Source organism: Engystomops pustulosus, chromosome 7 (genome assembly GCF_040894005.1).
Source record: "Engystomops pustulosus chromosome 7, aEngPut4.maternal, whole genome shotgun sequence".
NCBI classification, from domain to species: Eukaryota; Metazoa; Chordata; class Amphibia; order Anura; family Leptodactylidae; genus Engystomops; species Engystomops pustulosus.
Window position 1 is genome coordinate 171,499,348 of NC_092417.1, and position 20,930 is coordinate 171,520,277.

General features: G+C 44.1%; 1 protein-coding gene across 1 annotated transcript; it reads left to right on the forward strand.

Annotated features, from left to right (window-relative positions):
- Positions 1-5,539: 5,539 nt before the first annotated feature.
- On the forward strand, positions 5,540-18,979 carry GTF2H1 (general transcription factor IIH subunit 1). Its single transcript, XM_072118964.1, has 15 exons — positions 5,540-5,733; positions 8,809-8,980; positions 10,341-10,533; positions 10,887-11,049; positions 11,136-11,229; positions 11,736-11,885; positions 12,078-12,157; positions 12,575-12,702; positions 13,707-13,794; positions 13,896-13,984; positions 14,238-14,355; positions 14,561-14,651; positions 15,397-15,512; positions 17,165-17,257; positions 18,853-18,979. The coding sequence occupies exons 2-15, from the start codon at positions 8,827-8,829 to the stop codon at positions 18,937-18,939; spliced, it is 1,644 nt and encodes a 547-aa protein (XP_071975065.1). The 5' UTR covers positions 5,540-5,733; positions 8,809-8,826; the 3' UTR covers positions 18,940-18,979.
- The last annotated feature ends 1,951 nt before the right edge of the window (positions 18,980-20,930 follow it).

The following is a 20,930-nucleotide window of genomic DNA, read 5'->3' on the forward strand; positions in this document are numbered from 1 at the left end:
GATCAGTACAGGATAAGTAATGTCATGTATGTACACAGTGACTGCACCAGCAGCAGAATAGTGAGTTCAGCTCTGGAGTATAATACAGGATGTAACTCAGGATCAGTAATGTCATGTATGTACACAGTGACTGCACCAGCAGCAGAATAGTGAGTGCAGCTCTGGAGTATAATACTGGATGTAACTCAGGATCAGTGCAGGATAAGTAATGTCATGTATGTACACAGTGACTGCACCAGCAGCAGAATAGTGAGTGCAGCTCTGGGGTATAATACAGGATGTAACTCAGGATCAGTACAGGATAAGTAATGTCATGTATGTACACAGTGACTCCACCAGCAGCAGAATAGTGAGTGCAGCTCTGGAGTATAATACAGGATGTAACTCAGGATCAGTACAGGATAAGTAATGTCATGTATGTACACAGTGACTGCACCAGCAGCAGAATAGTGAGTGCAGCTCTGGAGTATAATACAGGATGTAACTAAGGATCAGTACAGGATAAGTAATGTCATGTATGTACACAGTGACTGCACCAGCAGCAGAATAGTGAGTGCAGCTCTGGGGTATAATACAGGATGTAACTCAGGATCAGTACAGGATAAGTAATGTCATGTATGTACACAGTGACTGCACTAGCAGCAGAATAGTGAGTTCAGCTCTGGAGTATAATACTGGATGTAACTCAGGATCAGTGCAGGATAAGTAATGTCATGTATGTACACAGTGACTGCACCAGCAGCAGAATAGTGAGTGCAGCTCTGGGGTATAATACAGGATGTAACCCAGGATCAGTACAGGATAAGTAATGTCATGTATGTACACAGTGACTGCACCAGCAGCAGATAGTGAGTGTAGCTCTGGGGTATAATACTGGATGTAACTCAGGATCAGTGCAGGATAAGTAATGTCATGTATGTACACAGTGACTGCACCAGCAGCAGAATAGTGAGTACAGCTCTGGGGTATAATACAGGATGTAACCCAGGATCAGTACAGGATAAGTAATGTCATGTATGTACACAGTGACTGCACCAGCAGCAGAATAATGAGTGCAGCTCTGAGGTATAATACTGGATGTAACTCAGGATCAGTACAGGATAAGTAATGTCATGTATGTACACAGTGACTGCACCAGCAGCAGAATAGTGAGTTCAGCTCTGGAGTATAATACTGGATGTAACTCAGGATCAGTGCAGGATAAGTAATGTCATGTATGTACACAGTGACTGCACCAGCAGCAGAATAGTGAGTGCAGCTCTGGAGTATAATACAGGATGTAACTCAGGATCAGTACAGGATAAGTAATGTCATGTATGTACACAGTGACTGCACCAGCAGCAGAATAGTGAGTGCAGCTCTGGAGTATAATACAGGATGTAACTAAGGATCAGTACAGGATAAGTAATGTCATGTATGTACACAGTGACAGCAGCAGAATAGTGAGTGCAGTTCTGGGGTATAATACAGGATGTAACTCAGGATCAGTACAGGATAAGTAATGTCATGTATGTACACAGTGACTGCACCAGCAGTAGAATAGTGAGTGCAGCTCTGGGGTATAATACAGGATGTAACTCAGGATCAGTACAGGATATGTAATGTCATGTATGTACACAGTGACTGCACCAGCAGCAGAATAGTGAGTGTAGCTCTGGGGTATAATACAGGATGTAACTCAGGATCTGTACAGGATAAGTAATGTCATGTATGTACACAGTGACTGCACCAGCAGCAGAATAGTGAGTGCAGCTCTGGGGTATAATACAGGATGTAACTCAGGATCAGTACAGGATAAGTAATGTCATGTATGTACACAGTGACTGCACCAGCAGCAGAATAGTGAGTGCAGCTCTGGAGTATAATACAGGATGTAACTCAGGATCAGTACAGGATAAGTAATGCCATGTATGTACAGAGTGACTGCACCAGCAGCAGAATAGTGAGTGCAGCTCTGGGGTATAATACAGGATGTAACTCAGGATCAGTGCAGGATAAATAATGTCATATATGTGCACATCAATGTTTGAAGACCCCTTGGGACCATTTCTGCACCCACTAGGTGACTTTGGATGTGTCAGCACGCATGATAGGTTCTATATAGTTTTTACTTCAAATTCTACATTTAACAAACCAAAAATATTAAAATAAATAAATATCTAAAATATATATTTATATTATAAAGTTACTTTGTATGTGGTTATTTGATTAAAGAAAAACTTTATTTATAACAAAACAAAAATCAACAACCATGATTATTACCGTGTTTTTACTTCTCTGTCCTCATTTGCTCCTCAGGATCCAGATCTCATCTTATGGAGTCCACAACCCATTGAATAGTTAGGGCTCAGTGTGGCGTGCGGAGCGCCGGCCCCTGTGTGCACTCATATAGATAATATGATTTGACGCTTCACCTCTCCTTGTTTTATGGATTTAGAGAGGAATGTTCACTCTATTCCTTCAATGAAGGAGAAAAATAACAAGAGGAAGGGGCCTCTGCTCTCTGCTTAGCTTGCAGTAAGGACGCCATGTGATTCCATACATTGTACAGAGAGACTGATAGGGAGTGGCTGAAATGTCCTATTACTTTCATGCTATTTTCAGTGATGTAAGTGACACATGTGTAATATGATACCACGGAGCAAGATGACTATTAATGTGGTTTATTTAGGGTCATATCCAACAAATCATTTTGTGAGAGATATCATATTTCTCTCCAGACGCCATATTGTTCACCGTCAGCCATATGATTATTCATACACCTCTGCTTGAAGGTCATGTTTTGACCAGTGGGAGCCTTCACAAGTACATTTAGTGATAAGACCCTGTTTCCCTCAAGTCTAGTGTTTTTTCAGAAGAAACTATATATACAGTTCATTTGGGAAAATAGCTTAAGGGGAGGTTCTGGTATATTCAAGCTAACCTATAGCATTTCAGTATTTTATCACCTTTCCATGCCATCTGCAAAGGATTTTCTACTTTTATATACATGACTGCCTGCTTGGAATAAAGTGTGATTTGAATGCAGCTTATGACCTGTCTGTGTCTTTTCTGTGCTAGGTATCTCAAGGCTGGCAGCAAAGATAAATTTGGTGATCACTTTATTAAAATTTTGATGCGGCATGCATGGTGCTCCCTCCTGAGGGGACAAAGGTTTTAAAGAGATCCCCTCAAAAATTAGCAGAACCTAATAGTGCCCGCCACATGCAAATTTTACCACCTCCACCAATTTTACTGCCTGTATTACTGGACCTATTCTTTAATATTCATGTTAAGTAGTAATTTTGCTTCTATGACATATGAAAGGAAGCCTTTGGCGTTTGCCAGTGTAGAGTTATAAGTCTCCAAATGTTTACCTTGCCCTATACATTTATAGCAGGATGTCCAGCCCTGCTCCATTACTAGTGTGGTACAGAATTACAGGCTCACTGTCGTAATCACGGATGAAGTGTGTCTGCCACCTAGTGGTCACACAAAATGTTGCATCTAGAGCAGAATATTCCAAACTTATCACTAAAAGATATCTGTGTCCCTTATCATGTCCCCCCTCTACCCGTGTAATTAAAATAAATAGCACCAGGGAGTCACGGCTTGTGTCTCCTATTGCTTGACCAACATTAGGGACAACTTATAATTATTTATGTGGATGCAATTGTTTGATTATTTTTAGGAGTAGCTACCAGCCAATAGGTGGATGTTTACCTCCATACATAAGGTCATCTTGAAGCTAGTTTCAAAGTCACCCACGATCCTGGCTGTTACATCAAGATCAAAAGTGACTGGAGCATCTAGATGAGACAAACCCAACACCTTATTATCATATGCTGCCCGGAATGTCTGCAACAAATGACAAAAATCTCATTATATCACCTGTTGTAATACAAGGTTGCCATCTACTGCCCGGAAAAGATGTTTGAACAAGCATTTAATTGTGTTGTGCTGCCAAAGAGTTAAAGTTTTATTGTTGATGTTAATGTAACGTTTGTCTCCTGTCCTGAGGTAAAGCAGGCTGTTCATTGGCTATCTCCCTAGAACCTTCCAGAAACTGACTTATAAAGTATAGGCTTTACCAGGGGTGCAGGGTATCTGCCCTGTGATTTCTCAGCTCCTCATTGCTAATCTTTTACTGCTGATGCAACAGCTCCCTGGAGATTGACCCAGCGTAGCTGACCACTGGTCCAGGCTGAGCTACTCACTATTGGTTCCAACCAAGGACCACTGATTGCCATCCAGCTAGTCTGGGAAATATTGCACAGCCTGTTATCTGCTATGTGAGTTTTCCTAATAATGGAACGGTGAGGTTTTTCTAGTGCGAATGGCTAAGCTGCTACCATGATAGACCTTCCCCTTTATCATCTGCTAAGTATCTGGAACCTGCACCCTTAGTGCCCCAAGCGTAGCCTCATTGTCACGTGACTCTTCTTGTTTCACTCTGTTGGCTCTGACGGGTGTGGATGAGGTCTACACTACCGACCAAACATGAAATCTGTGGCTAAGTCACAACTAAGCCGGGCACCCCATTCCTAGTATCCAGCTGCCCACATATACTGTCAGTCCCCCCTCCCCCAGGGGGATGCTGCAACTGTGTTGTGAAGTTCCCTATTTGGGATCACAAAACGAGTTAAATGGGTTATAATAATAATAATAATCTTTATGTATATAGTGCACACAGATTATGCAGCGCTGCACAGAACTTGCCAAATCGATGGGGCTCACAATCTAATCCACCTACCAGTATGTTTTGGAGTGTGGGAGGAAACCGGAGGACCCAGAGGAAACCCACGGAAACACAGAGAGAACATACAAACTCTTTGCAGATGTTGACCTTGGGACTTGAACCCAGAGTTGACAGATCAATGACCTGGCCGATCCTTACTGCACCGATCCTCTGATATCAGCATGGGGCGGGCAGCTCTGTCACACAGCATTGTGCTGCAGTCAGCTGATCAGTGCACAACCTGCGGTAGGACCCCCACATGCTATAAATAAAGGGGCTGTATTACTTTCTATCCACAGGATAAAGGGATAATTGTATGATCCCAGGTGTAACATTTCTCGGTTTCGTAGTCCCATGAAAGTCAGTGGAGGACAGGACAATCAGTAGCGTTACCAGAGCCCCTCTGTGCTGTGTATCACAGGCTGTGATAACCCCTGTATAACATTGGTGAGAGGAGAAGTTTTCATCCCCCCTTCAAAGATAATCAGTTGATCAGTCATTTATAAAGATTCTCTTAAAAAATATAGAATTTCAAGAACTTTGATGGGGAAAAAATGAGCTATTGAAGGAGTGTGAGCCCCCAATCACTATATAATGTACACAGCTGTGAGGTAGGTACTGACAGTATACACGTATACTGTGAAGACGGACTATAGCAGCCATTTTGTTGGTGGATCCTTCCCTGAAAGCGTCATAGTTTATAGCCCAGCCCATCCCTGCCCACGTGGTTAGCTGATTGGTAAATGTTGGAAATCCCACGTGATCCGGATTATCTAGTGGAAATAAGCTTTACCAATTGACCAATGAGTTTCGATAAACCGCTGGTGGCTGTCATCCGGGGCCATGTGATGCTTTGTAGCCAATGAGCAGTCGAGGTTAGGCGGCTGTAGGCAGGGGGTATTTTGGACTGCGCGGAGCTCCGTAGTTAGAGCTAAAGGAAAGGAAGGGAAGTGGAAGCGGTGAGCGGGGCCGCCTGGGAGCATGGAGCCGCTGCCTGTGTGCGCCTAACCCGAGCGGTATGTGCCTGTATCCGTCACCTACCTGCGGCCTACAGACCCGCCGTGTATGTGTGTATCCATAGTGACCCCTGCCTGACATCTGCTAATACACAGAGCAATGTATACAGTGACTGTACCGAGACCCCAATATACTGCCCTGTGCCCCCACTGATACCTCCAAGGCATTACCATATATACCCTAATACACTGCCCTGTGCCCCCACTGATACCTCCAAGGCATTACCATATATACCCTAATACACTGCCCTGTGCCCCCACTGATACCTCCAAGACATTACCTTATGTACCCTAATACACTGCCCTGTGCCCCCACTGCTACCTCCAAGACATTATCTTATATACCCTAATACACTGCCCTGTGCCCCCACTGATACCTCCAAGGCATTACCATATATACCCTAATACACTGCCCTGTGCCCCCACTGATACCTCCAAGGCATTACCATATATACCCTAATACACTGCCCTGTGCCCCCACTGATACCTCCAAGACATTACCTTATGTACCCTAATACACTGCCCTGTGCCCCCACTGATACCTCCAAGACATTACCTTATGTACCCTAATACACTGCCCTGTGCCCCCACTGCTACCTCCAAGACATTATCTTATATACCCTAATACACTGCCCTGTGCCCCCACTGATACCTCCAAGACATTACCTTATATACCCTAATACACTGCCCTGTGCCCCCACTGATACCTCCAAGGCATTACCATATATACCCTAATACACTGCCCTGTGCCCCCACTGATACCTCCAAGTAATTACCTTATGTACCCTAATACACTGCCCTGTGCCCCCACTGATACCTCCAAGACATTACCTTATATACCCTAATACACTGCCCTGTGCCCCCACTGATACCTCCAAGGCATTACCATATATACCCTAATACACTGCCCTGTGCCCCCACTGATACCTCCAAGGCATTACCATATATACCCTAATACACTGCCCTGTGCCCCCACTGATACCTCCAAGGCATTACCATATATACCCTAATACACTGCCCTGTGCCCCCACTGATACCTCCAAGACATTACCTTATATACCCTGATACACTGCCCTGTGCCCCCACTGATACCTCCAAGTAATTACCTTATATACCCTAATACACTGCCCTGTGCCCCCACTGATACCTCCAAGACATTACCTTATATACCCTAATACACTGCCCTGTGCCCCCACTGATACCTCCAAGACATTACCTTATATACCCTAATACACTGCCCTGTGCCCCCACTGATACCTCCAAGACATTACCTTATATACCCTAATACACTGCCCTGTGCCCCCACTGATACCTCCAAGTAATTACGATATATACCCTAATACACTGCCCTGTGCCCCCACTGCTACCTCCAAGTCATTACCTTATATACCCTAATACACTGCCCTGTGCCCCCACTGATACCTCCAAGACATTATCTTATATACCCTAATACACTGCCCTGTGCCCCCACTGCTACCTCCAAGACATTACCTTATATACCCTAATACACTGCCCTGTGCCCCCACTGCTACCTCCAAGGCATTACCATATATACCCTAATACACTGCCCTGTGCCCCCACTGATACCTCCAAGACATTAACATATATACCCTAATACACTGCCCTGTGCCCCCACTGATACCTCCAGGGCCTTATACTGTAGTGTTCTGTATCCCGCTTAAACCGAAATAACCTTCCGACACCAACCCCCCCCCCCCTCCTCCCCCCTCCTCCTCGTGCCTCAGTTCATTGCTATTTTCAGGATCCTCACCGAACGAGAACATTTCCAGAAGATAAAGAACCTCCCGTCATTTCCTTGGGGTTGATGGATTGTTACTGTTGTATCTTCCATGTCCTGTCACTACAATGTATCAGCCTGGAGACTGTAATGTTCAGCTCGCAGGGGGATGGTCTAGACCGGATACAGATGTAACAAAACCTCAGCTGTTAGAATTGGAGTCTGTGTATTAGTAGGGGTTGGCTAGAGATTACAAGTTATCCTCTGTCCATGAGGAATCGGTTAGAGGTGTGTGTGTGTGTGTCCTGTGTCGATTTAATTCTGTCATAGAGATGAATGGAGCGGCAGACTGCCTGCACTTCATATAGAGGTACTAGGAGGGACCCCCTGTCCTACCACTGGCGCCCCATGATCAGACACTTCCCTCCTTTCCTGTGAATAGCTACTAAAATACAACCTTGAGTCATAAAATGGTGCCATTCTCTGACAGCAAGCAGAAATCTTCAAAATAACAAAGCTTATTATAAAGTCACTGATTTCTCCCCTTCCTCCCTGATTCCTCCTCTCCCTCAGTCCATGTAGACAAAGCTGTTGTGTCATTACTCAGCAGTTACTCATCATCACGTGATTCATTTATTGCTTTAATTACTCGCACGGACCCAGAGCCAGAAAATGGGAAGCGGCGATCAGGGATCAAGTAATGGACCTGGATGCCGACCGCTAATGTCCTGTGATTAATCACCTTTATCTGGAATCATTTACAGCAAATTTCCCTCTCTGTAGTGTTGGGAACAATTCAGTTTTCTAGTTAAAGGGATTTTTCACTTTTGCATAGAACTTCTAAAGGGGCAGCAATAGAGGAAACTATTGTACTGCGGATGGCGTCCGGTTTATTGCACATGTGACCTCTGAGTTAATCGCTGGCCTAAGTAGTCATGTCTTAGGGCAGGGACAAACCAAGTGTCTCGTGCAGTTTATTACATCAGTTACATCAGGACAGGGGGACTAGTCACATCTTCTTTCCTAGTGTCATAATGGATACATAGGGCAGGGATGAGGTAGTGGATGGTGGATCACTGTGTAATGAGTCAGTGTTGCCTTGCAGGAGCTCAGGAAAGCTGGGTGATAAATCTAGTATGAGTTAGAACAATAATACAACTATCTGTAATCTGATCCATTTACTAAGATTTTTTTTTTTCTCCCTGCTAGACATAAAGAGTTAATCATTCCTTCCCCACGACTTCTCATCCGTCCGTATTCCCTCTCATCCCATCTCCTTACTGTCATGTGACTTATCAGTGGTGTGACACTTTGTCATTGTCACCTTGTGCCTGCAGCCTCCCGCCCGTGGCACCATGGCTACGTCATCCGAAGAAGTGTTACTGATCGTCAAGAAGGTGCGTCAGAAGAAACAAGATGGGGCCCTTTACCTGATGGCGGAAAGAATCGCCTGGGCCCCCGAGGGGAAGGACAGGTTCACCGTCAGCCACATGTATGGAGACATCAAGTGTGAGTGAGCACTCAAGTGCCGAATTGTACTTGGCTATTAGACTCCAGCAACCAAAGCCTGCATTCATTTATTATTATGTAGATTTAAAGGGATTGTCCAGGATAAATAAAAAATAACAACAAAGCCATATATACCGTACATTTCTTCTGTTCCCAGCTGCTTTAGTGGCCACTTGGTGCCTGATCATTTGACCTGGCTCACATACATCCAATCACCGGCCTCAGCAGTCACTTAAAGGAAACCTACCAGTTAGAATGGCAGGGGTAAGCTGTAAGTACCGAGCACCAGCTCAGGGTGAGCTGGTGACAATACTTACTTTCGTTAGTGTTATTAACCGCTCTATCGCGGTTTTAACACTTTTTAAACTTTAGAGCAGAAGAGGCTTCGGCGCTGCGTGCGCACGCACCTACATAGGAAATACCGGAGATGTTGCGCACGGTCGCGCGCAGCGCCGAAGCCTCTTCTGCTCTAAAGTTTAAAAAGTGTTAAAACCGCGATACAGCGGTTAATAACACTAACGAAAGTAAGTACCGGCACCAGCTCACCCAGAACTGGTGCTCGGTACTTACAGCTTACCCCTACCACTCTAACTGGTAGGTTTCCTATAAATACATGATGGCTTCCTTGCCGAGGCCAGTGATTGGTTGCAGTGATCACATGATGGCTTCCTTGCCGAGGCCAGTGATTGGTTGCAGTGATCACATGATGGCTTCCTTGCCGAGGCCAGTGATTGGTTGCAGTGATCACATGATGGCTTCCTTCCAGAGGCCAATGATTGGTTGCAGTGATCACATGATGGCTTCCTTCCAGAGGCCAATGATTGGTTGCAGTGATCACATGATGGCTTCCTTCCAGAGGCCAATGATTGATTGCAGTGATCACATGATGGCTTCCTTGCCGAGGCCAGTGATTGGTTGCAGGGCAAATTACGCTGTCGGGATGCACTGGAGCATTGGTTCTGGAACAATCGGGGATTAAATAGAGAGAGATGTGTGAACCCTTGACTATCTCTTTAAAGTCGCACTACTGAGCATTTAAAGGATTTGTTGCAGAGTTGCATGTTATTGTCTCTCTGCTGCTGGGATCTGTCACAGGGATTGGGGGTCTTGTGTCTTCAATTTAATGGCAGTCACTTCATTCATAGTCTAAGGATCACCCCAGTCATAATGAGGACCCACGTCTTGTGAGTGTAGTCATCCCAGTGGTGAGATCTGCAGCAGATATATACAGCCATTGGCTGCTCTAGAGGACCTAGTCAGTAGTGCAGCCTCAGGCTCTGACCCAACTCTCCTCAGTTACTTCCATATGTTACATATAGGAATTACCAGGAATGACCTTGCCCTATTATGTCTTCTCTAGGTCAGAAAATCAGCCCTGATGGCAAAGCAAAAGTCCAGCTACAACTCGTCCTGCACGCGGGGGAGACCACAAACTTCCACTTCTCCAATGAAAGCACAGCAATAAAAGAGAGGGATGCCGTGAAAGAGCTGCTGCAGCAGCTGCTCCCCAAGTTCAAGAAGAAGGCGAACAAGGAACTGGAAGAAAAGAACAGGTGAAGACCCTACAAAATTACACCTGAGTGATTTAGTGACCCAACAATTTATCTCTTGAGCCGCAGCTTTGCCCTGACCACATCTGGCTTGTCACAGCTACAGTTTGTTACAGTGTATCGGTCTACATAGGGGAGAGATTTGTGCTGCTGCATTAAACTCGGTCAGAATTGCAGAGGCTACATTGTAACAAAGTACCAGCTGCAATAGAATACATTTTCGGCAGAGAAGTGGGAAAAAAAAATATAAGTGTGTGTATATATGTATATGACGGGGATCTTGAAAATCGATAAAATTGTTACGCACAGTATTTGTTGCTGTGAATGACCTTGATGCTTTATTTTTCTTCCTGTAGGATGTTAAAGGAGGACCCGGTTCTGTTCCAGCTCTACAAGGACCTGGTGGTTAGTCAGGTGATCAGCGCCGAGGAGTTCTGGGCCAATCGTCTGAGCCTCAACTCCCTGGAGAACAGCCTGTCCAACAACAAGCAAGACGTGGGGATCTCCGCCGCCTTCCTGGTGCGTCTTTAAGGGGAATTTGAAGTCTTTACAATGTATTGGGGGCTTCTCATGCATTTCTTTCTATATTTGATTTATTATTTAAGGCCGATGTTCGTCCCCAAACTGACGGATGTAACGGTCTGAGATACAATCTGACTCCGGACATCATTGAGTCCATTTTCCGCACATATCCAGCAGGTAGGTCGTTGTGTTTGGATTATAAGAACACAGAGAATATACAGGCTCCTGGCAGGCATGATGGGGATGCATGGAAAGTACTCGCCTATGCAAAACTGCAGGTGGCGATCAGTGGTAACCCTGGAGAACTTCATCATAGCAACGTGTATGTTAGTAGCAGTGGAACCGCTCCCTGCTGGGGGTTATCATCTACTCTGTGCATGTATCAGCGCCAACCAATATGATGTTTTCATACTATTCAGGGCTTTTGCATCATTATACAATCATATGAAGTCATCCTGCAGCACTTGCTGAATATAGGACCGCCCTCGTGGCATTTGCCAGCTGTGTGCAATGGCCATAAATGCCCTGCCAAGTGGCAGAGAGTTTGGTAGTGAGTTTAAATCAAGACTACTTTTAAATCGCATTGTAGCAGCATTACCTGAACATTGTGCACACAGATGACAGCAGGGATCCTGGGGACTTGTGAATGTGACATTATCTTACATATAACCTTTTTCTTGCAGTGAAACTGAAATACGATGAAAATGTTCCCCACAACATGACGGAGAAAGAGTTCTGGACCCGCTTCTTCCAGTCTCATTACTTCCATCGAGACCGACTCAACACTGGATCCAAAGACTTGTTCTCGGAGTGCGGCAAACTCGACGAGAAAGGTCATTGCCACTTCATAGCATGACAAGCTATACCGCAGCGCTGCCCTTAGGGGGCGCTCAATCCAATTTACTTTGTTTAAAGAAGTTTTACGTCTTCTAAAAGTCAATAGATTATAAATTATAATCAGTATGGTGTTTTGGGGTCTGCGTGACCCCCATCAATATTGAACTTGTCTATTGATCTCTTACTAGGTTTGAAATCTTTGGTTTCACAAGGAGTAAGGAATCCAATGTTAGATCTGATGTCTCTGGAAGACAAGTGTCTCGATGAGGTGAGGCCAGAGTTCTCCTTTGCTGTTCACCAAGAACTAATACTTTCTAAATAGTGCTTCAAATTCATTTTTACTTTTCTACAGCCACCACCAGGGGAGCTCATGAGGTTACTGCATACTGTTATACAGTTTTTGACTTCCAGGTGGCAGTGTCTGCCTAAAGGGGATGTCCCATTCTAAACTTTTGATCAGACTTTAGTCTGTACATATTTCCATAAGTGACCCAGCTGTAACCTATCCCAAATACTAGACTATGTGATATACAAAGTTCATAACACATAAAAGCGGTGGCTGGGAACTTTTTATCTTATAATTTTGCACTTTATCTTGTAAGATTTTTGACTCCTATTACTGGGTGTGGGATTGGAGATCTTCGTCTCGTTGAGGCGATGACCTTGATCTGCCTTCATGTTACAGGGATATGGGATTTCTTCGGTGCCATCAACTTCAAATGCAAAATCTATGAAAGAGAATAGCAATGCTGCCATCATCAAACGATTCAACCACCACAGTGCCATGGTGCTGGCAGCGGGACTCCGAAAAGAGTGAGTTTTATCTCCTTAACGGAAACCTATTATTTGATTTGATGCATTATGACGCAATCACACCTTGAGAATGCTGTAGCTACACCGATGCAGAAACATATCTTGTTTAATCCCTGTGCCGAGTGGTTTTGCAGAAAAAACAATTATAAAATTATGATAATGTATGGTATTATAATGATATAATAATATTCCTGGTTGTGACATCAGCTCACCCCATGTTTGTAATTGGCCGATCTAAAACATGTGACTCCTACCATGGTTGTGACATCATTACAGGTCCTCTGCATCAAACTAAGTACTTTCAAATGATGCAGGACAGCTTGTTTGCAATTTGCCGGCCTGAAGCATGTGGTGGGTCACACACTTGTGATATCATTACACGCCCTACAGACCATCTCAACAAGCCTCCTGTCGTCTCTAGCTGTACTATATGATTTCCCATGGCAGCCCGGAAGCATGGCAAACGGAGATTAGCCTGGGGGGGGCACGGTAAAACCTCTGCTGGCAGCTAAACACCTGCAGATAGCTAATAATAGTAAACTATAGAATTGCATATTTTTGCTTAGTGCAGAAGTAAGCAAAAGTTTTTATACTTTACATTTGTACTTTAAACAAGATATGTTTCTGCGTTAGTGTCGCTGCAGCATTTTCAAGGTATGTTTGGTTCACAATACATAAAAACAAATGGTAGATTTCCTTTAATATATAGAAGACCTCTGTGAGCTGCTTTTTTATTTCATGAAATATCTTTCTGATATAGATCTACAACCTCCCCTGCATTGACATAGCTGAAAATAATTTACTTTACACAGCCACCACCAGTGGGAGCTCATGAGCTTACTGCATACTGGTGTTTGCAGTAAGCTCCTCGGCTCCCCCTAGTGATGGCTGCAGGAAGTAATGATTTTATTTAGGTTTAGCCACTGGACTGCAGCGCCACACATTGATTGGTAGACGTCACTGCTGGTTAATTATTGCTACTCAGGGTTTATTATATTTTCCAGAGAAGCACAAAATGACCAAAACAGTGAGACGAGTAGCACAGATGGCAATTCTCGCGACTCCGACTTCTTCCAGCCGCCTGTAAAGAAGGTAATAAGGGCTACAGCAGCCACATGGAGGAGAGATGACCCCCCTCCCCCTCACATATTGATTTCTTACCATTGCCTTGTATATGGACTCATTGATTGCAGGTGAAGTTGCAGGAAGCCATAGACTATGAAGACTTAGAAGAACGGAACGGTATCAAACCAATAGCACTAAACCTCAAGAAATCTGATAGGTAAGGTATGAATTAATCTACAACATGCAATTCTTAAAGGATTCAGAAAAACCTGGCTGATTACGTCGTAAAACAGCGCCCCAACTGTCCACAGGCTGGTTGTGGTATTGCAGCTCAGCCATGCACATTTTATTGGAGCCGCAATCCCAGACATAACCTGTGAGCAGGAGTGGACAGTTTCTAGAAGAAAGTGGCCAGTTTTTGATCAACCCCTTTAATAACAAATCTTATTTACTGTCTGTGTCCCCCTCAGGTATTACCATGGTCCGACCCCGGTCCAGTCCCAGCAATATACAACCAGTCAGGATATTATTAACTCCTTCTATAGTATTAAACAACAAATGGAAAACTATGTACCAAGACTAACTCAGGTGGGTGCTGCCTGGTGCATTATGGGAGGAGGGAGGGGGCACATCAGGGCGTCAGGCGTGTGTTACTGATATATAATGGCTTTTCCTCCAGTCACAGTCAAAGCTGCACTGTAGGAGTTGTAGTTCTATAACTTTTGGACTTGAGAAAACTCTTGTTACACGTTGCAGATTTGCATTTGTTACATTTCTGTTCGTTCTTCTTTAGGTTCTTTCAAGCAGCGCTGCTACTAGTACCTTATCTGCTTTGTCCCCTGGAGGTGCATTGATGCAAGGAGGGACCCAGCAAGCCATAAACCGTAAGTCCTCACCCCCCTTTCCCATTGCTCTTCCTTGTATCCCCCCGGCTCTGTTACTTAAGTACATGGGAAACCAGCAGTGTCTCCTAGATGGGTCTGAGCTGCTGTACAACAGTCACTGATCTATATATATATATACATACATACATATATACAGTGCTGCTCCATTCATTCTCTGTGGGACTGATGGAGATGACTAGGTCAGTCCTGACTTCACTCAGTAGCGTAACCTGAAGCTGATGGGCCCCAGGGCAAAGTCTCTGCCAGGCCCCCGACTATAATGTATCATGTACAGTACTACAGTAGGAAAGTGACACCTTATGGGCCCCCTAAGCCTTTGTCCCAGTGTCAACCGAACCCTCTGCACCCCCTCAAGTTACGCCCCTGGCTTCCATTAAAAAAAGGTTATATAGGATCACATGACTTGTAATCAATGGGGGACCTAGCAGGCAAACACTAGTCATTTCTGAGGCTGCATTCACACGTCCGTATATAGGGGCCGTGAGCTAGACGCAGAGATGGCACCTAGCTCCTAGCCACCATACAGGTGCATTATACACAGGGCACACGGCACAGGGGAGGGGTGAGCAGGACCCTTCTCAACTTGGGCTCACTGATGCTCACACAGATGTGTGAATGGAGCCTTATGGATAGGTGTGATGATTTTAGGACCCTTTTAACCCATTGATCTCTTAGAGGTCTTGGTGCTGCATATATTATTGAATAAGGTGTCTGTCCCTTTTAGAGATGGTGCCAAACGATGTCCAGTCTGAGCTGAAGCACTTGTACGTGGCGGTGGGCGAGCTGCTGCGTCACTTTTGGTCCTGTTTCCCTGTCAATACTCCCTTCTTAGAGGAAAAGGTAAGTGACAGAAGAGCAGATCAGTGCAGGGTGTGGGTATCAGACCCCAAGCAGCCATATAGTGATGACCTATCCCTATCCTGACCACTTCATAGGGACCTGGAAAGCCTCTTTTAACCCCTTAATGCTCTGCGCCGTAGCTCTACGGCGCAGAGGTATAAGGGAAGTATGAAGAGGGCTCACGGGCTGAGTCCTCTTCATACAGAGGTGGGGGTTTTTACATTTTGCACAAAACCCCCACCGCTAATAACCGCGGTCGGTGCTAGTACCGATCGCGGCTATTAACCCTCTAAACGCCGCCCGCAAAGTCGCGGGCGGCGTTTAAAAGACGGCGGCGCGCGGGCGCCGCCATCTTTTCTTCGATCGCCACGCCCCCGAACGTCATCGGGGGGCAGCGATCGGTTACCATGGTAGCCTCGGGTCTTCTTTTGACACGAGGCTACATGGTTTATGCAGGTTCGTTACAATGAGCCAGTGGCTCATTGTAATGTAAGACCTGCAAAAACGCCATATATTGCAATACTGTAGTATTGCAGTATATGGTAGGAGCGATCTGACCATCTAGGGTTAATGTACCCTAGATGGTCTAAAAAATAGTGAAAAAAAAAAGAAAAAAAAAAGTTTAAAAAATAAAAAAAATTAATAAAATATTAAAAGTTCAAATCACCCCCCTTTCCCTAGAACGGATATAAAACATAACAAACAGTAAAAATCACAGACATATTAGGTATCGCCGCGTCCCAAAATGCCTGATCTATCAAAATATAAAAACGGTTACGGCCGGCGGTGACCTCCGAGGCGGGAAATGGCGCCCAAATGTCCGAAATGCGACTTTTACACCTTTTACATAACATAAAAAATGAAATAAAAAATGATCAAAATGTCGCACAGACCTCAAAATGGTAGCAATGAAAACGTCGCCTCATTTCGCAAAAAATGACCCCTCACACATTTCCGTGCGCCAAAGTATGAAAAAGTTATTAGCTTCAGAAGATGGCAAAACATTTTTTTTCTTTTTTGTACACATTCGTTTAATTTTTGAAAATGTATTAAAACACAATAAAACCTATATAAATTTGGTATCACCGCGATCGCACCGAACCAAAGAATAAAGTAGGTGTGTTATTTGGAGCGAAGAGTGAAAGTCGTAAAAACTGAGCCCACAAGAACGTGACGCACGTGCGGTTTTTTTTAAATTTTTCCACATTTGGAATTTTTTTTCAGCTTCGCTGTACACGGCATGTTAAAATAAATAACATTACGGGAAAGTAAAATTTGTTACGCACAAAATAAGCCCTCACACAGGTCTGTACACGTAAAAATGAAAAAGTTATGGATTTTTGAAGTTGGAGAGCGAGAAATTAGCCGAAAAACCCTCCGTCCTTAAGGGGTTAAAGGGGTTGTCCTATGTGTCCATGATAAATCCTGTCCTCTAGTTAAGGGAAGAAATACTAACAGGTGATCGCAAGAATCGGGGTCGTTCCCCTTAATGAATGGAGCGGCAGGACAAGCATTCGCCCCACTATCTGCAGAAGTTCCAGATGCTGCACCCGCTGCTCCATTCAGGGGGACAGTTCCCGGTTTTGGTGGTTGTTTGTAGACTGCGAGTTGTTGGCAGCCGCATCTAATCCTCCCTGCTGCTTGTTTTTCAGCTTATTAAGATGAAGAGTAACTTGGAAAGGTTCCAGGTAACTAAACTTTGTCCATTCCAGGAGAAGGTGAAGAAGCTCTACCTTAGCACAAATGTAAGTCCCGTATATGAAACTGTAAGGAAAGTCCGTTATCACAATACAATCCATTATTATTTACCATATTTCTAGCTGTAAAGCATATAGAATAGTGAGTGCAGCTCTGGGGTATAATACTGGATGTAACTCAGGATCAGTACAGGATAAGTAATGTCATGTATGTACACAGTGACTGCACCAGCAGCAGAATAGTGAGTGCAGCTCTGGAGCATAATACTGGATGTAACTCAGGATCAGTACAGGATAAGTAATGTCATGTATGTACACAGTGACTGCACCAGCAGCAGAATAGTGAGTGCAGCTCTGGGGTATAATACAGGATGTAACTCAGGATCAGTACAGGATAAGTAATGTCATGTATGTACACAGTGACTGCACCAGCAGCAGAATAGTGAGTGCAGCTCTGGAGTATAATACAGGATGTAACTCGGGATCAGTACAGGATAAGTAATGTCATGTATGTACACAGTGACTGCACCAGCAGCAGAATAGTGAGTGCAGCTCTGGAGGATAATACAGGATGTAACTCAGGATCAGTACAGGATAAGTAATGTCATGTATGTACACAGTGACTGCACCAGCAGCAGAATAGTGAGTGCAGCCCTGGGGTATAATACAAGATGTAACTCCGGATCAGTACAAGATAAGTAATGTCATGTATGTACACAGTGACTGCACCAGCAGCAGAATAGTGAGTGCAGCTCTGGAGTATAATACAGGATGTAACTCAGGATCAGTACAGGATAAGTAATGTCATGTATGTACACAGTGACTGCACCAGCAGCAGAATAGTGAGTGCAGCTCTGGGGTATAATACAGGATGTAACTCAGGATCAGTACAGGATAAGTAATGTCATGTATGTACACAGTGACTGCACCAGCAGCAGAATAGTGAGTGCAGCTCTGGAGTATAATACAGGATGTAACTCAGGATCAGTACAGGATAAGTAATGTCATGTATGTACACAGTGACTGCACCAGCAGCAGAATAGTGAGTGCAGCTCTGGAGTATAATACAGGATGTAACTCAGGATCAGTACAGGATAAGTAATGTCATGTATGTACACAGTGACTGCACCAGCAGCAGAATAGTGAGTGCAGCTCTGGGGTATAATACAGGATGTAACTCAGGATCAGTACAGGATAAGTAATGTCATGTATGTACACAGTGACTGCACCAGCAGCAGAATAGTGAGTGCAGCTCTGGAGTATAATACAGGATGTAACTCAGGATCAGTACAGGATAAGTAATGTCATGTATGTACACAGTGACTACACCAGCAGCAGAATAGTGAGTGCAGCTCTGGAGTATAATACAGGATGTAACTCAGGATCAGTACAGGATAAGTAATATCTCGTATTTACACAGTGACTGCACCAGCAGCAGAATAGTGAGTGCAGCTCTGGAGTATAATACAGGATGTAACTCAGGATCAGTACAGGATAAGTAATGTCATGTATGTACACAGTCACTGCACCAGCAGCAGAATAGTGAGTGCAGCTCTGGAGTATAATACAGGATGTATAGTGACATGTGTTTAGTTTCCTTGGTCCTGGCTCCATTATGTATCTGTGTTTCCTCTTCCTCTCAGCTCACGAGTCACTTAGAAGAAATGCTGCAGACGGCGTACAACAAGTTTCAGATGTGGCAATCCCGACGGATGTTGAAGAAAACGTGAGGTCACGTTTCTCCAGGACTTGAAAAAAAAAATAGAAAAACAGAAGTAAAACACAAATTGTGATGGGTGACGCCCATACAGAAATACAATACAGAACATGAGAGGTGCGGGGGGCGCAGTGTGCGGGGTCTGAAGCCTCACTCGTTGGCGCTGATCCGAAGAAGAGCGAAAAAGCAACAAAGAATCTTAAAACAACCAAAACTTTTTTACAATAACGGCCAAAAGGTTGAAAAAGCGAAGGAGGGGATGTCACATGACCCTGTAAGCGGCCACTCAGGAAGGTGAGCGCCAGACCCTCTCCACAACAAGCTGCTCCGGAATCCGAGGAAAGTCCCGTTTTCTTAATCCTGAAGACTCCACCCACAAATCGATGCAGTTTTCGGATACGTTGTATTCCACCCGCGGCACAGGGTGTAGGATACGTCTCTTGGTCTTACGTAGGTTTTAGTTCACGTTTTGTACTGTTGATATTTTTAGTGCATTTTTTTTTTTTTTTCTTGTTTGAATCTTTTTCGCAAGAACTTTAAGGATTCCCATAAAAAAAACTCCCAAAGACAAGAGGATAACTTGCACTGCCGGGTCACGTCTCGCGCTGTAAATTGCCCAAATTCGCAGTCGATTATATATGCAAATTATTACATTCACCATCCTTATTGGTCAGCAGAGCTGAGAGGAGGAAAAAAGATTCCAAAAATTTCCCCCCTTTTTTTTTTTTTCTGGGAAATTAAGAGGCTCCGCCCTCCTCTTCATGACTGTTAAACGGTAGAGTCGGCGACTTGATAATCATTGACCACGTGACCGTGAAATTGGCGAAGTCGGTGTCTGACACCTGTGCCATAAAGCTTCAGTTCATCTAGGAATTCGCTCACCCGCGGACGCCGCGTCGTATAAGGGGGAGGAGTTTTCTACGGGCGAATCGTCTCTCTCTCCTCTCTGGAGATATCTATGCAGATTGGACGGTGTCCTGGGAGGTCAAAGTTTTTTTTTGATTTTGCTTAGAGCAAGGTGTACTCAGATTTCGCATGTTGTTCCCCAGATATTGGACCTACGTGATGATGATGATGATGATGATTATTCATTTCTTTTTTTATTATTATTATTATTGTGGGTGCGTATGATATGAACATTTGTGTCACTGGACAGTTTTGAGCCAGGATCTGTCACTTGAAGTGTTGCAAATCGTTTTCCTTGTTCTGCAGCCAACTTTACACAGATCTCCTACAAAGGTTTTTTTTTTTTTTTTCTTCAAATTTTTTTTTTTTTTTATACATAATAAAAAAAAAAAATTACTAATTTCATCTGGTGCCGTCACTTGTCTTCTAGGGTATTGGAAAGTTCTAAATTCTGTGATATTTCTAATAATATTTTATGTTGATCTGATCAGTTTTTGATGAAACTTTCCTCCACATCTCTAACAATGATGATAAAAATAAAACTACCTTCTACCTTCCTGCAGCCGCCACTAGAGGGAGCATTGCATAGGATTTATACAATGAACACAGTGAGCAGTGAGCTCCCTCTAGTGGTTACTGAAAATAACAATAATTATATTGTTTGTCTCTGATGAGGATTTGGAGCTGTGTATCAGGAAAAATCCTGTGTTCCCAATTTGTCTGGATAACCCCCTCATTCCATATTTGACCTGGTGGGATCTGGACGGTTACCCCAGTCTTTGGCAGTTTCCACATTTATCTAATGTTTCTACATGTTGGTGTCTTTTATGAGATGGTTCATACTTGTTTTATGGTATAACTTTAGTAGGGAGGACTAAGCGGGAGGTAGGTTATAACCAGTCACTTCTTGGATCTTTATTACTTCCATAATGGTGAATGTCAATGCTGTCACTATTACTGTGGTATCAATGATGTGATTACCTCTAGGTGAGGTTCCCCTTCAATTTTTGACTGCAGAAGTGAGATCTCAACAGCCTCGGTGTTTCCTATATGCACAAGAAGTGCCACCCCATAGTCACCCATGGGTGCTGGCTACAT

Excerpts from the sequence above, each read along its gene's own strand:
- GTF2H1 (XM_072118964.1), top strand. The coding sequence starts at position 8,827 with ATGGCTACGTCATCCGAAGAAGTGTTACTGATCGTCAAGAAGGTGCGT. Across the intron at positions 10,534-10,886 it reads GAACTGGAAGAAAAGAACAG|GATGTTAAAGGAGGACCCGG; the intron begins GTGAAGACCCTA and ends TTCTTCCTGTAG. Across the intron at positions 14,652-15,396 it reads GACCCAGCAAGCCATAAACC|AGATGGTGCCAAACGATGTC; the intron begins GTAAGTCCTCAC and ends TGTCCCTTTTAG.